This window comes from Clarias gariepinus, chromosome 25 (assembly GCF_024256425.1).
Source record: "Clarias gariepinus isolate MV-2021 ecotype Netherlands chromosome 25, CGAR_prim_01v2, whole genome shotgun sequence".
NCBI classification, from domain to species: domain Eukaryota; kingdom Metazoa; phylum Chordata; class Actinopteri; order Siluriformes; family Clariidae; genus Clarias; species Clarias gariepinus.
The window spans coordinates 18,252,601-18,270,312 of NC_071124.1; the positions used below are offsets into that span (position 1 = coordinate 18,252,601).

The 17,712-nt window shown below is 39.1% G+C and overlaps 1 protein-coding gene across 8 annotated transcripts in view; it reads right to left on the reverse strand.

Moving 5' to 3' along the window:
- Positions 1-17,712, reverse strand: part of LOC128512870 (receptor-type tyrosine-protein phosphatase mu-like) — a 250,241-nt gene that overhangs the window by 18,890 nt on the left and 213,639 nt on the right. For all 8 annotated transcript variants that reach the window (XM_053486353.1, XM_053486352.1, XM_053486351.1 and 5 more), the window contains 2 exons: positions 13,791-13,827; positions 625-722 (listed from right to left, as the gene is read on the reverse strand). In XM_053486353.1, coding sequence (XP_053342328.1) covers positions 625-722; positions 13,791-13,827 — 135 coding nt within the window. The remainder of the gene's footprint in view (positions 1-624; positions 723-13,790; positions 13,828-17,712) is intronic.

Here is a 17,712-nt window from a genome sequence, read left to right on the forward strand (position 1 = left end):
ATAAACACACATCTTTATCGGATTTCAATCGGATTGAAGAAATACTGGCCATGCAAACGTTGCAACTGATACAGTACAGTGCACGAATCTACAATCTGAGCTAGAAAGAAATCAATATCAGCCTCACTTCTCCTAACCATTTCATGCATTTTTACCTAGAATGTGTTGCGCCACACAAGAAAAAAAATATCCGCATTAATACATAAATATAGCAGCTCTGATATGATAACATGATTTGTAATATTTACCACAAATAAAACCTTACTATTTGTTCAGAAAATTGATTTTGTCGCCTGCTTTGTGTGGACGGTGCTGTGTGAACCTCGCATCGTCCTCTTGGCTAATTAGAAACACAGAGATTTGGATTCCAGAGGTTTGAAGAGCTGGTCATCATGCAAAAGGCCAACCGAAAAGCCATTTCATGCTTGTGTGGTAATGAGCTACATTGATTAGTTCTCACTCAGTTCACTCCAAAAGCAGCACTGCTATCTAATCGAGCGAAATCTTTTGAGGTTCAGTTCATAACACACGATATTAGAAAAGCTTGAGGAAATGTTTATTAAATTTAGAAGAATTCTATTCTATAAAGACCTGTTGGAATGTGTCACATCTGACTCTACTCACCCTTCCAACTTCCACTAGGTTAGTAACCATGACAATGGTGGCTGTGTTCTCCTGCCACACCATCCTCCAGAAGTCAATCACCGTCTCCTGCATGGGTCCTGTGCAGAGAATCAATACATACGTCAGTACAGGGTCACGTCCAGATGCTCATATGCTACTGTACTGCATAGCAGAGACTTAACCATCAGAGGGCGCACTATTGAAGCCAGATACTGCTCGGAAGAAAGTGTCGTCTGCGGACGTTCAGCAAATGTTCGATCTTTTGAAAATCTTTTACCTTTTTATTTATCTTATTTAACTTATTTCAGAACTAGATATGATAAATAATGTATTTCAATGAGATACAATATATTGCCAAAAGTATTTGCTCACCTGTCTTTACATGCATATGAACTTGAGTAACATCCAATTCTTAATCCATAGGGTTTAATATGACGTTGCAGCTAGAACAGCGTCACCCATTTCCACAAGGTTTAGGAGTGTGTTTATGGGAATTTGTGACTATTCTTTTAGAAGCTCATTTATGACATTTATGTCAAGACAGTAACGTTAGATGAGAAAGCCTAGCTCACAGTTTCTGCTCTTATTCGTCCTAAAGGAGTTCTATCGAGTTAAGGACAGGACTATGTCGAGTTCTTCCACACCAAACTTGCTCATTCACGCCTTCATGCACCTTGGTTTGTGCACTGGTGCACAGTCATGTTGAAACAGGTGTTGGGTTGTTTTTCAGATCATACTTTCAGTGAAAGGAACTCTTAATGCTTCAGCATAACAAGACACTTTGGACAATTTCATGCTCCCAACTCTGTGGGAACAGTTTGAGGACGGAGCCTTCCTGACTGCGCACCAGCACACAAAAGCAAGGAATGAGCAAATTCGGTGTGAAAGAACTTGACTGGCCTGAGCTCAATCCGATAGAACACCTTTGTAATAAATTATAGTGGAGACTGTGAGCCAGGCCTTCTCTTCCAGGAAGAAGCTGTTGAGGCTGGTCTAGCTGCAACGGGTGTGCCAAAATCATATTAAAGTCTATGGATTAAGAATTAGATGTTACCGATGTTCATATGCATGTGAAGGCAGGCGAGCAAATACTATTGGTGATATAGTATATAATACTAACTATATAACTGTAAATAATACTATATTTAACCAAACTGTTTAACCAAGTACTTCATCCTTTATCATCCTATTAATGTAAACTAAATTAAATAAAAGAAATGGGAATAAATGTTTAACTGTGACTGGTGTCTAAAGTGCCTAAAGATACAATTTAAAAATCTCAGCAGCGACCTCGTTTCCCCTCTCATCTGTTCGTACCATTTAGCATTCAGCATCACCAGTATACTAATCACCGACCTGATCATCTGCCATCATCTACACCTGTTTCTCACTGGTTTATGCCTTAAGTTTGATGTTTTATTTTAATGCTTGAATGATTCATAGGTCACTCTATGGCTTAAAAAAAAAACAACATTCCTCTGAAACTGGTCTGGTACAGGGATTGGGCTGAAAATGAGAGCCAAAAAAGTCCTTCAAGAAGCCTGGAGAACTATTCCTCAGGAGAACATAAAAAATACAAGAAAGTCTGAATCTTTGGAAGCTAAATATGAAATGAGAAATGAGGGGTGACTCAAGCCTTTTAAACAGTACTGTGTATATATGTATATACCAATTTCATTTCAGCTTCAACATTATTAAGAACTTTGTGGATGATTTATACTGATACTTGATTTACAAATCGAATCCTTTCATAATCAAAAACATCTTGGACTTCTATATACTAATAACAATCCTAACAACAAATTGTGCATGAAATTAAAAACACAAATTGACTGAGGGAACCAAGCAGCAGAGACTGACGTCCAACTCGGCCGCTTGTGACCATTAAGCTTCTTCCGTTTTGAATTAGGAATCTAATTCATTTGAATTAATATTGTTTTTAATCAAGTACCAACAGTAAAAGAAAAAAAAAAGTCTTGCGACAAATTAATTAGTCTGCAAATCCCAGTGTAAGGGCTGGAGCTAATTCACATTACCTGCAGCCAGAGGCAAATTACATTCAGCAGAGACTCGCTACAACCTCCTGATCTTCCTCCAGCTCATAAAAATGTCATTACAAAACAGCTGGGCCGAGTGCTGCCACTCGGGGCGTGCGCACACACTCACACACACACACACACACACACACACACACATATGCATATGCTTCAGAGCATAAAACTCTTCTTTTCTGTACCACTCTATAATCAGCTTTCTGGATTAAATCAGAATGTGAGTTTGTTCAAACTCAAAGCTTCTTCTGCCAACCCTGGTCCCCGTTCTACTTCTGCCCCACCGGGAATTGTGGGATTGATTCTTGGCATGATGAGTGACAAACAGGACATCTGCTGTGTAGGATTCGAAGGTCCATTGTAGCCTGCCATGACACAATGCCTGAGCCTCAAACACCAGTCTCAACCTGAGCACATTTAGGCATTTGGCAGACGCTCTTTTCCAGAGCACATCAATTTGTGTTGCTATCTGAATCCAATGTTCATTATTCAAGTAAAAAAACACAGTTGAATTGTGTGTGGATGTGCTTTAAGTATGGATGTGCTTCATTCGGAATAAAACATTTCAATCATGTCATTGATTCTCATCAGTCATACGGACATTCCTAAATAACTGAGAAGAAAAGCCTAGCCTTGCTCTACGAGGTACTCGGAAAAAGAGTTCATCTGTCCACTGCAGATTTCAAAATACACTGAGTGGACCTAATGGAGGCTGAAACAGCATCAAGGGCACAAATGTTTATGCTCTCAAAGTGTACACTTAAGGGATAATAGCTTACAACTTAACGCTTTTCTAGACTTCACCAATATTTCCTGGCCATTTGATCCATTTTCTTATTTTACTGGAAAATTGGTCCATAAATCTGGGCTCCCAGGTTTTCCAGGAAACAGGGGAACTGCCTAAAAAGCATCCAAATGGTTCAAGATTGAATTTCAAATATGAGATTATATGAGCTCAGACTCCCGGGAACAGGTTGAACGCAGATCAGATATAATCTGATTTAAAGTGTTTAAAAGGACCCATAAAGCATTGCTGAAGTGTGTTTGAACGGCTCCGAGTGTTTTTTATTATAAAGTGAAAAAATACCTTATTTATGCATGTTTGTAAACTGTTGATTGTTTTAAAGAGCCATGCAACGCCGTCTAAGTCCTCCAAATTCTCCAAACTAATCAAATTAACATCGTTCAGTGAAGCTGAATGTGGCATTGATTGACTCTTGACAAAGAGGGGCGATGTGAAAGTGAGAATAATTCATTTGAGAAAATAAGTGAAAGACCGGCATAATGTGGGTTGATCCATTGATTTGTGGACTCTGGTGATGTGTGCCAGACAACGAGATGGAAAAGGAAAGAGAGAGACAGAGAAAGAGAGACAGATTGAGAGAGAGAGAGACAGAGAGAGAGACAGAGAGAGAGACAGAGAGAGCACTAGCCTGACTCAAACGCGTGTTTGATATAAAAAGTTATAACAAGTATAACAAGTTTATAATACTTTGAGCATTACGAGGGCAGAACGTGACGCACACAGAGCGAACAGATACTGTTGCGCAGGCCAAGAGCTGGAGCTCACTTGAGATAACAAAACAAAGAAGCAACACATAACTTTAAAAATAAAAAACAACAACAACAACAACAAAAACATACATGCCAAACCCACCATGGAGTCTATTTTTAGATAAATTAGAATCCACTTAGAATTTATCATTTAGTGCTTTAGGAATAAAAATTAATTATTGTGAATGAAATTGTCATTTAAAGTTATTTTTAAAAAGATTGTGTGCAAGTTTCCTCAGAGTATTAATGTCTATGAATAAAATATATATATATTTTGCTACGAATTTCCACTTTGGTGAGCGCAGACTCTATATCATGATAAGTGTAAAACAAGTTTAACCCGGTGAGCACAAATACCTGCATGAACCCTAAAGTTGTAATCTAAAGCGATGTTGTCCACCATCGGGACAACGTTGTCCTTGGAAGTTAGAATGATTTTGAGAAAATTATAACATTGAGATAATGCTGAATCTACCTCTTCCTCTTCCGACTGCTCCCGTTATCACAGTTATCATACCCCCTAGAATCATCTCAACCTGCTCTTTGCTCTCACTGCTGATCACAATATCCGTGAACATCATAGTCCATGAGGACCCTTGTCCAACCATATTCGTCAACCTGTCCATCACCACTGCAAACAGGGAGGACTAAGAGCAGATCCCTGGTTGCAATCATACCTCCACCTTAAACCAGTCGCTATCCTTGTACATACGGTATCTTGCACCACTTTCACATACTGTACTCCTCTGCCACTTCTGAAGGAATGACCCAAACACAAGTTTGCAACAAAATCTGAACCATAATTTGGAGCATTTATGCCGATTAACATAAACAAGCATGCACACAATATCTAAACACATCCATGCTTCCGTAGGTTTCTAACAGGGTTTTGAATTCACATCAGAGATTAAGCATCGGAGCGTGTATCTTATGTCACAAATTTCAGTGTTGCAATGTTTTTTTTTATTTTTTTTATTGTCTGTTGGCTATATCAGCGTGAGCTCCATCTTAGCTCCCGAATGACTCTACTCTAATATGGTGCTTGTAAAGCATCCAAACTGCATCATGTCCATGTTTTTTTTTTTAACCCTTTTGGCTGCCTTCCAGTTTATTATTCTGGTAAATTGCTGTTGCCTGGTATTTCTATGGCGCTTGTTGTTTTATCCACGCATTAACTATCATCAACAGCATGTTCCCTAGTGGTTGCAGTGGTGAGTACACAAGCTCTCAATGCAGCAACCTAAGCCTGAATCCTGCTCAGGCCATCGGTTTGGTACTAATCCTGTTTTCAAGTAATTTCTGCAACTTCTTCGATAGCTTGTGATCACGTAGCCAACATTGTTCCAACATTATTTCAAAAAACAACCTACCTGTAATACCATAAGGTTGCCAAATAAGCATCACCACAATGTTTTGACAACCAAAAATTCATGCTGTTTTATTTCTGTTGTTGTTTTGTGTCTGCAGTATACTTTTGTGTCTTGAATACTCCGTTATCTCTTGTTCCTTTTCCTCCTCTGCACTTATACTGTCCCACTGTTTGGAACAACCTGTTTCCAGAAACTGATTAGATTTAATTTGTCTTATTATTTGCTTTAAAATAAGATTTCGGTAATTGCACAAAAGTGGGACCTACTTTTTATTAATGATTTTTTTTTAATGCACAGCTGTGTTCCAAAACTAGAACAGGTTGGTGTAAAATTTGCAACCCAGGCAACACTCTTGAATTAGCAGTTTCTTAAAAAAATTTTTTTTTTTAGAAAAATCGCACTCAACCCAGCTCCATTCCATCCACTCTCCCAAAATTATTATTAATTCTTTTTTTTTTACATTGGCTCAAATTCTTAACATAGAAACAAATTAGCAACAACCATCACAGACGATCGATTTATTCGCCATGTTAATAAACGCTGCCTTTTTGTCCTGCGTGCTTCATATGCGACTCAAAAATGTTAAAAACCCTCATAAAACCTTTATTCTTCAGTATTCGCACCTCAACTTGAAGTGGAGAATAAAATCACTTCTCTGTCTATTCGTCTATAAAATTCTGTTCCTTTTTCCTTTCGCCTATTGACACTTTTTTTTTTTTTTTTGAAACTGCTATGTCAAGCAGTAAGTCATTATTCAGTACAGAAACTAAATAAGGGTCAGCAAGTTTTGGAAGATTTTAGGGAGCAAGGTGAAACCTCGCACGCATTCCAGGAATACTTTACAGTTTGAAGAACAACAATTGCATCCCAATAAACCTTAGGCGAGCAGTCCGGGCAAAGGCTAAATAAATAAATAATAACTTTTTGCTGAAGTGTTAAGTTTGTGGTGGGAAAAAAAAAATAGAAATAAAAAAATAAAAAAATAAAGGAGGGGAAAAAAATGCAAACACTTCCTGTATCAGAACCCCCAGCTGTCAGGAGCTGCTGACAGTCATTCCAGCAAGCAGCGTGTCACTTTTCTGAAGTGTGTGTTTCAAAGCGAGATAGTGAGAAGGAATTTGTGTGTGTGTATGTCTGTGTGTGTGGATATAAAATGTGCTGATACCCCTCTATAGCCAGCCGGGTGTAAAACTGCTTGATAGACACAACGTCTCATCTTTCTGCTATCATTAATATTACATGCTCGCCACACTCACACTCATCCTCCTAACACTCTCTCTCTCTCTCTCTCGCTCTCCCCTGTGGACTATCACACCTCACCTGTAAATGATAAAACTCTAGTAGCAAACCGCAATCAGCCATGAGGGAAGGATTTTGAAAGTGAGCGAGATAAAGGTGTGTGTGTGTGTGTGTGTGTTTGGGGTGGGGGGGACTTTTCCTTCTTTCCGTCATCCATCCGTCTAATATCGGTCTGCGCAAGCTGCTTAAGAGACCCCCAAACCGCAGCCTGGTGCCAAAGCCGGCATCATTATAGCGCATCCACACAGTCTGAAGAGCAGCTGAATATGTGTGCATGTGTGTGTGACCCTGTGTTATTGATGAGACCTGGGCTCCGGAGGGGATTACAAGAGCAGATGCCAGTTTATCAGAACCTCCTGGACACACACTCTAAGCCTCATTAACACACTCACTTATTCATCAGACACACAAGTACATGTGCACAAACACACACCCCCACATACACACACACACCAAACCTCCAAGAATCATTAAAGAGCATCATTAAACAGTCGTTCTGGTCAGTGGCGCTTTTATTTCTTCTTTTTTTTTTTTTTTTTGCTATAACCAGCTGAAATAGGAGGTTAGAAAATTAAATCTTACAATAAAGTCAAAGCGAGACGCAGCAAGCTGGTCGAGTAGGGTGTCACTAAGTTATTATAAATAAAATAACGATATGATATAAAATAGAGTGTGTTTTAAGCTTCTTTTATAGAATGTCCTACAATTTTTACTAGAAAACTTTCACTCCATAACAAGGTTTGGTAGCCAACCAATACTTTAGCATCTTAAATAGCATAACTAACCTTATAGCATAACTAACTGCTTTGGTTAACGCTAGTTAGTTACTTAACATTACGTAGATAATATAAACCATTAGGTAACTTGGCTATCATTAACTGGACAGCAGTGTTGCCTACTCTTTACTGGGGACATTAGATAATCAATTATTCAAAAGTCACTAGCTATGACATTATAGACTAAGCCACATACTTACTAAATTATCACAATCGTAAAAAACAACAACACTGATCAGTGATTATACACATTACACAAGTCCTTACTAAAACAGTGATTAGTGATAAGTAGCATTGAGAACAATGGTGATCAGTGATTAGTCAATGGGAACAATGGTGATCAGTGATTAGTCAATGGGAACAATGGTGATCAGTGATTAGTCAATGGGAACAATGGTGATCAGTGATAAGGGATGATGATCAGTAATTAGTTATTGGTAAACAACTGTGATGCATAATTAGTCCTTAAAAAACAACAGCAATCAGTGATAAGTAACATTGGGAGCAATGATAAGCAATGGTGATCAGTGATTAGTCAATGGTAACAATGGTCATCTGCAATTAGTGATTGGAATGTTGGACATTAGTAATTTGTTATTGGTAAACAATGGTGATCAGTGATTGGAAACATTACTCATCAGTCATTGGTAAACAATTATGACACAATTAGTCCTTACTAAACAACACTGATCAGTGATTAGTACCATTGGGAAAATGGTGATTAGTGATTAGTTATTGGTAAACAACAGTGATCAGTGATCAGGCATAATGACTGGTGATTAGTTATTAGTAAACAACACTGGTTAAGGATACTGATGCGTGATTAGTTATTAGTAAACAACAGTGATTAGGGATAATGATCAGTGAGTAATTATTGTTAAACAATGATGATCAGTGATAATAAGTGATTAATTACTTGAAAACAATTTTAATCAGTGAGTGAGTGGCTGTGCTACCTAGCATTAACCCTTTCTTAACAATTTGCAGTAATGAGCTACTGTAGGTAATTACAGTAGACAAAACACAAATTTGTAGTTAGTTCACTTACTGTTGTGTGCTATAAATTCTACCTTAGCACTGTTTGTGTTGTTACTTTTTCTTTTATTTTTATGCTTTTTATTTACATTGACATCTTTTTTTATGTTTAGTCTTTGATTAGTTTGTTATTTATAGCTTTTTGGAATCTATCATGCTTTCATGTTAAGTCAAAGATGTGAGTCCCTAGTGCCTTATTTGTTTTAGTTTATTATACAGTATTCCCTGATTTTTACTCTTGGCTGTTATTTCTGTCTTAAGATTATTAATTGTTCTAGTTTGGGTCTAGCTTTTTGTATTAACCGCTGCCCGGTTGCAGCTGTTGGGCCTTTAGGCCTTAAGGTCCTTAACCCTACACCTGTATATAATACCCAGCCACTGGAGGTGCAGGGCATCCTCAATGCCAGTCCGAAGCCTGGAGAAATTGGTGGTTGCGGCAGAAAGGGCATCCGGCATAAAACCCGTGCAAATGACTATTGGCGAACCATAGAAAGGAAAAAAGCCAACAAAGAAAGAATAAGCACATTAATATAATGCTCAGCATGAGGCTTGCTCTGTGTTGCTGAAGCTGGATGCCCTCCTGGTGCTCAGATTGTCTGGGTGTGCAGCCAAAGCTATTTGGAATGCATGCTTGACGAGGATGAGGACCTCACCTCTGCAACCGCCTGTCTATTTAGCAAAACTGTCAAGGTTTTATATATCAAGGTGATGGTCTTTTATCTTAGAGGTCTTTGAACAGAGACAGCAGTCATACATAATATCCTTACAACGGAGACGTGTTCTAAAACTCAGTGTTTCTCCAAAACACACACACACACACACACGCACACACACACACACACACACACACACACACACACACGTTTGTCCTGTGGCTGAGTCTGTACAGGGCTTTCCATTTTCATCTAACTCAAAGAGACAGATACCCTCTTCCTTCCTTCTTTTTCGTTCTCTCTCTCTTTTTCTCTGCCTCATGTCAGCTCTGTAGCTGCCAGGTGAGGATGATGATGATCAATAATGTAGAGACTTGAGGTCGAAGAGAATAACAATGTTTTTCCAGTGCTCAAGCTATTGGTCACTGTTACATGGGAAAGTTGTCTCCTTATCTGCTTCCTGTTGCCTGTGTGTTTTTTTTTCTGTTATTGTTAAGGAATAAGTTCACGCTTTGCCTTATTTCAGAAAAACCAAGGAGGGATCGAGTGAAACGGGAATGCAGTGGGGATGCAGATAAGAGAGAGAAAGAGACCGTATGACGAAAGAAGACACAATACAAAGAGTTGAGAAGGGACAGACAGAGCTGGGGTAGAGGGGACGGACTGAGATGTAGAGAGAGAAAGAAGGTGGTAGAGGCCTGAGGTAAGCACAGACAAGCCCTCCGGCTGTCACTGTCTGATCAAACCCAGAGGAGGAAGAAGAGAAACTCAGATATAGTCTCAAAAGTCTTGAATAAAGAATGAGTGAGTATGGTAGGAGAGAGGGTGGTACAGGGAAAGAGCAAGCTGAGAGGGACTGATGAAGTTGGAAGGAAATTACGGCCTAGGAAACATTGTAGAGAAGATAAACACATGCAAGATATCAGATATTATGAATATATGCATGAAGCAGGTGGCTTTACATGCCACAGAGAAGGAAGAACAAATGAGTTCCAGATACACGCCTGAGCTCCAAAAAAAGAGACAAATCGGTAAAGAACAGCTGAGTATCCGGTGAGTCTGGAACAGCTTTTGTAATGGATCCTAAATGTGCACACTTTTACTAAACTCAGGTTGCATTCCTGTGGGAATGTTCGCTGAGAACGCTTCCAAACGCCTCAAACCGTCAGGGAGGAAACAGAGATGTAGCAAAAAGGAAACTCACTCGCTTCATTCGGCATGCGGCAAGAGGCTACGTTCACATTTCAAGCCACATTGCTGAAAAAAGTCTGTTTTTTTCTTTTTTGTCAGAACAGATTTGTATGCCATCAGAGTTTACAGAATTCTCATAATGAGGACATATCTGTCCTCTGGAACACATTGATATGTCTTTGGGTTAAAGCAAAGACATATCATATGTGTGTGCCTCAATCTGTTGTTGCTTCTCGCTTAATCCGTAGGCATCCTATGTCGGTGGCCCCCCTTTTCTGCAGGTGCTCAAAGGGCGGGCCGCCAGGTCGGGCCGGCTGGTGATAATTAACCTTAATGGATCTTGGGCTTTTTTCTTGTTATAAAAGCGAGGAGCGGAGTTTAGTCCGAGGTCCGGGAACAAAGCAAAGAGTTGTGAGGTGGAGCTATGGAAAGTGCCATGTGAGCGGAGTGATGTTACGTGCCTCAGAGACTTTAAAGATGAGACTGGAATGCGCACTTTGATCTTCGCGATGAGGACAGCGTGGGGAAAAAAACTGCTAAAGTTCTCGCAGAACCTTCACTCCTGCTCAAAGGAAAAGGCCGGTGAATAAATCGCGTTAAGGCCCCTGATGGACGCCCAGCCAATGGACATCAAAAAGGAGCTGAGAGGGGCCGGACTTGGCTCATATCAGCAGGAGGGGATGTCTTCTGGGAGCATGCAGGGGCGCTACTTCCGTGTGCTCCAGTCGGCCAGTCTCTTCCTGCCGCCACATTTCTCAAGCCGTGTGCCCGCCAGACCTGCATGAGCACACCTTCACTCCTTTCCTTCCTTTCCCCCCCCCCATCCTCCTTGCTTTAACCTTTTTCCTTTTCTGTTTTTTTCCTAATAAAATTACGTTTTTTTCCCGAAAGACCTCGCCTTGAACCCATGTCACAGTAGGTAAACAAGAACTAAAACATGCTAGTCTATTAATGAACATCTGATCATCCTTTTTCCATTTGTAGCTACAATTAATGTCAAAGAACACATTCAGGTTAAGGCGGGCAACATCTGTGGTTGCTTTATAATGTAATATAAAGTATATGGAATGCCGAGGAGAGACAAAATACCTGACTGATGTTTCAAGATGTTGCACATGATGTGTTGCATCCAAGATAACGATCTATCAGCATTCATTTTTGCACATCACTGAAGTTGAGTGTGGGTAAAATATAGGGTATAGCTAGCTAGCTGCCAGGCTAGTCTGAGATGCTCTGCTGAGCATGTCTTTCATATTCTAGCTCTTCCGCTACACTAGGCTGAGTGTGTGTTTTAATTGAGACACAGAGGAATGAAGCATGCGATGCTCTAATAAACAGGTACTTATGCAACTCCCCACTCCTCAGTGACAGATTGGGAAGCCATTAGAGAATGTGGCATATTCCAGACAGACACACACACACATGCTTTTTACACAAAGCGGCCCTGCTGCAGTTTGAAATGATATGATTTAGCATCTAACTGACTTAACCTGTGAGGTCATCAGGCATCGTTGCAGCGCCTGCTCTCCGCACGCCAGATATGCAGGGTGACAAACACGCAGGCCCTAATTCCTTTATTTATTATTCTGCTCGGCTAGTCTTGGCTCACAGCCAGGTCTGATTAATTGCTCTTTCTCTTTTTCACACACACACACACACACACACACACACACTAGCAAAACTTTAATGGTACAATGTGTATATGACCATCAAATAAAACAAAAACATATTGCTTTTAAACAATTTTTATCACCTGTTTACTTTTAAGAAGGATATTATTATCACTGCATTAATTTTAGCAACATGCAGTTAATGTTAACTGCCTTTCACATACTCACGAATAACATTTGATGGAAAAAAAAATTCTTTGCATTTTTATATTTGCTTGTAGCACTCATAAAAACAATATCATATAATATCAGTAATATCAATATTTATTTTGAACATATCCCTGTATTGGCCTCTTCCAAATGGTTGAGATGTTACATCATGGTAAAAGTAGCAATATAAACTCACTGGCACTTCATTGTGAGTGTTCACTAGTACTCGGTTCAACCTGCGTTTGTCTTCAGAACTGCCTTAATTCTTAAAGGCATAGACTGAACAAGGTGCTGGAAACTTTTGTACTTTGGTCTTTATTGACATGATAGCATAGTGCAGTTGCTGCATGTTTGTTGGCCGCACATCCGTTCAACGACGGATGTACTCTATTGGATTGAGTGGGTCTGGTGACTGTGGTGGCCATTTGAGTACTGTGACCTCAGTGTCATATTCAAGAAACCAGTCTGAGATGATTTTAGCTTTGTGAGATGGCACATTATCCTGTGGTCATTAAGAGCTGAAGATGCTAAGCGACAATACTCAGGTTGGAGATCTTTTTTTATATGCTGCCTAGTTGGCTCTAAGCCATCAAAAGTTTGCCAAGAAAATATCAGCTAAACCATTACCACAACATCCGCAGCCAGGACTATTGATACAAGCCATGCTTTCATGTTGTTTATGCCAAATTATGACCCTACCATCTGAATGTCGCAACAGAAACCAAGACTCATCAGAAGTAACGTTTCCGATGACACATAATTGTCTCAGGCAACGTTTTTCCAATCTTCCATTATCTAATTTTGGTGAGCACATGCAAACTGTAGCCTCAGTTTTCTGTTCTTAGTTGACGAGAGTGACTCCGGCGTGGTCTGCTGCTGTAGCTAATCTGCTTTAAGGTTTTATGTGTTGCTTCTTCAGAGATGCTCCTCAGCATACTTTGGTGGTAATGAAATGCCATTTGAGTTACTGTTGCCTTTCTATCAACTCGAACTATTTTTCTCTGACATCAATAAGACATTTTCACCAAGAGAACTGCCCCTCACTTTGTATATGTTTTATTTTTCAGATCATTCTTTGAAAGCCCTAGAGATGTTTGTAAGTGAAAATCACAGCAGATCAGCAGTTTGAGAAATACTCAGACCTGCCAACAACTGTGCCACGGTCAGAGTAATTTTTTCTCTCGTTCGGATGCTTGGTTAAGACTTCACCAGATCTTCTTTTCATGTAGGTGTTTACATGCCTAAATGCTTGCCTAAATGCAACAAGTTGCTGCCGTGCGATTGGCCGATTAGATATTTGCATTAACGAGCAGCTGAACAGGTATACCCAACGAAGAGGCTGATGAGTGTACAGTATATCCACTTGCTAGGGAGACAAAATGAACCTATGCCATGCAAATGACTAGAAGATTCTCACCTTGTGTCGCAATGTAGTGATTTGGCCTGTGGTAGCCCTGTAATTAAAGAGAAACAGAGAACAACATTAAAAAGAGGCTTAAATCCGTCGCGCTGTCCTTGTTCATCTCGACTGATGTGTCTGTTGGACACATTACATCAGCCCTTATTAAAAAAACAAAAAAAACAAAAACTAATTCACAGCAACACTGCTGATAATCAGAATAATGAGAGTTAACATGCAGGATGCAGATAAGCAAGAAAATAAATAGGCAAAGTAAACAAAGCTCTGAAAAGTCAGCAATTTGTCAACAAGTCATTAACACTGCAGCCCATTCTGTTTACTAAGGACTTAGTAGAGAGAGAGAGAGAGAGAGAGAGAGAGTAAGAGAGAGAGAGAGAGAGAGAGAACACACTCTGGACAAATAAAACTTGAGAGGATTAGGGGGTAATCCTTGAGAGAAAAGTCATATCGGGAGGAATATCAGCAGCTATATTGTTTCGTGGGTATGTTGTAGTGGATGTGTGGCAGATGAGAGAGAGAAAGAAAGAGAGAGAGAGAGAGAGCGGTATGTATATGGAGGTATAGATGCTCTTATCAGTAAAATACTCTATTCACTTTAATGCCTATTCATAACATCTTTGGATAAGGAGACAGGAATCCCCTCTTCTCCACTCTCTCTCTCTCTTTCTCTCTTCTTCTCTCTGAAGATTTGAACAGTGTTTTAATGGCTGTTCTTTCACTCAACACTAAGCACTGGGTTGTTTGTTCTTTCACGTGTTCACTGTTGCCTGAAAGATCGGATTAAAACTACAGCTATGGTAAGAGCCGAACAAGTGCTCCTCTGTCACTCTGTGTCTCTCTTCCCTCTTTCGCCCTCCTCTCCTCCTTCCAGCTCCCACTCTCTTATTGATGAAGGTGTGTTAACGTTCCTGAGCAGTCACTACAGATAGATCTTTTTAAGTACATGTAAATGACTAACTATGATGCTTAGCATTAGAGTAAAAGCATTCAACTTTCAATAACTCTTAGACACACACACACACACACACACACACACACACATCCACTATAGATCTCTTTTTAACACACTGCCAGGAAGAAAGGGAACGAATGCTACAAACAAGGCAAATGCATACAAATGGTCAAGAAGTTGTCTAAATGTTGCACCAGTGTGCCATCAATAAATTTTATTAAGCAGAAGGAGCTGTGAGAGGCATGTTAAAAGCCTTTCTTTCTTCCTTACTGAGGAGAGGAAGAAAAAAAAAAAAGCTCCATCCATTCACTGCTCAGCTGAGCCATGGCTAAGTACATCAGCAAAGCCTTTTTCAATAACAACTCTTTAATATATATTTATTCTTATCTAATAAAAAGCTAGGGCTTCATACAGGCCTTCACATATGCATATGGTAAAGAGAAGGTGCACATGGAGGTATGCATCTGAAAAGATATATATACGTATATATAGGTGTGTGTGTGTTTGTGTCCCTGTATATGTGTACAATTATGTGTCAGTACATTATATATACATATATACGGTGGAACCTCAGCATACGAATACAGTCCCTTAAGAATGAAAATTTTTGAAAAGTTAGAAAAAGGCACCTGGTTTAAACAGGAATCATAAATGAAGGTTTAGTGAGGTTTAATGTCTATTTATTTCATAAATATTAAGTTTGTCTTTATTTACATGTCTTTTTAAAATGTTTTCATAGTTTTTATGTGCAAAACTAAGATTATAGTGTTGGTAGTTGGTTATATTTTTGGGTGGCTGGAACGGATTATCTGCATTTACATTATTTGTTATGGGAAAATCCATATCACAGCACAAAAATGCCAATATACGTATATATGAGTATTTTTCAGTATATATGAGTATATTTATGTCATTTTAAAGAAGTATGTGGTAGTATATAGCCGTATGTGGCAGTGTTAGTATATATGAGAGCCAGTATACATTATGTTTCAGTATTAAATATAGACACACATACTGTACTGTATATAATTATGTGGCAGTGTATATGAGTATGTGTCAGTATATATAATTATATCAGTATATATGAGTCTGTGTTATTATATATGATTATGTGTCATTATATATAAGTATATATATATATATATATATATATATATATATATATATATATATATATATATATGAGTATGCATTTAAGAGGGTTAGTATATGAGATGAGTATTAAATAAATACACACATATGAGTATGTGTCAGTGTACAGTATATATAATTATGTGACAGTATATAAGTATGTCATTATATATAAAATAGGTAAATGTAAATATAGAATATATATGTTACAATATACAGTATGAGTATGTTTCAGTTTATATGAGTATGAGTCAGTATACAGTACATAAATATGTTAGTATATATGACAATGTGTCAGCATACCGTACAAAAATATGTTAGTATATACGAGTATGAGTTAATATACAGTACATAAATGTGTGAGTGTATATGAGTATGAGTCAGTATATATGAGCTTAGTCTTTGGCCCTATTACTGAAGCAACCTGCTCTCTACCTGGTGCTACTCAATGATCGCACCATCGCGTGTCGGTTTCCAGGGGCTCAAATAGACACACTTCCAATTGTGGCGACTCTTTGCTGACTGCCCTAATGATGGTACCGCTTAACCGATGGATCCGCCTTTCGATGATATTTGTCATGAATGAAGGCAAAACGCTAAAGCTTTATCTGATTGTTACTTCAATATCCTGAATTGTGTAAAAAAATTAAAAGTAGTTTTTTACTCTCCATATTGTGTTCTGTTAAATTCACAATAAAAGGTTCCGACTTTCCCGAATTGCCCTTATTTTACGATATATTGAGGCAGAACTTAGCGCGTGTCCGCATGTGTGCAGTGCGATGAATCAGCCTGCTCTCCGGATGCACTCGTCAATGCTCGACTCGTGATATACTGAGATTGAGTCATTGAGGAACTGGAGTTTCTTCCTGCCAGAGTATTAAAGTTTCTAAAGAGTTTCAGTGACTAAACTATTCTCCTCCGCTCTGCATAACCTCTGAGCCTGCCTGGGTAGAATCTGCAGAAGCAGGAATAACCAGCCATGACGTTAGGACACACAGGAGAGTCAGGCTTTATACAGTATATTAGTCATTATCGCTCATCCTCTCACTAGTCTTCTTTTTCCTTTTTGCTCAATCACATTTTTTTTCTCCTCAACCTGCGTCATGTTTTTCCTGCCTCGTATTGCTGGCTCTCTTCTGTCTTCAATGTGTCTTTCCCTGGCACAGGCTAGAGTGTTTGTGTGTGTCTGTCTGGATGAGTACATTAAGCTATAAGTAGTACGTACTTCGTCAGTGTCACCTAGAATTCACACTAAAAACAACATGTGGAGCTTGTATGCTGTCCAAGTCAGAGCATTAATGATACACTGATAAGAAATACACGCCTCCGACACCCAAACACAAACAGAACACAACCAAAGGCAGCTATAATGTTTAAGTTGATTTCTTCCATTTTTTTTTAATGAAGTATAATCAAAAAATATGCCTTAATTGAATAAGCAAACCTAAACTTTTTTTCCATTATGAACTTTATTCCATCCTGGAGCCAATCCCAGGAGACTTCACACACTATGGGCAATTTGGGAACACCAATTAAGCTAATCTTTAGATTGTGGGAGGAAACCGGAGAACCCAGAGGGAACCCTCCAAGCAGGGGAACTCCATGCACACCATCCAGAGGCGGGAATCGATCCTGGCCAAGAATCGTGCTCAGACCCTGGAGGTGCAAGGTGACAGTGCTAACCACTAAGCCCACATCATTCTGATGGTAAAAAATGTAAACAGTCTTTTCAGCAATCTCATTAGGCTTCACATTATATGAACAGAACACAGAATGATGTCTACACGATTCGACCTACTTATTACTGTAGATCTGAACGTCTATTAGGTACGTCTC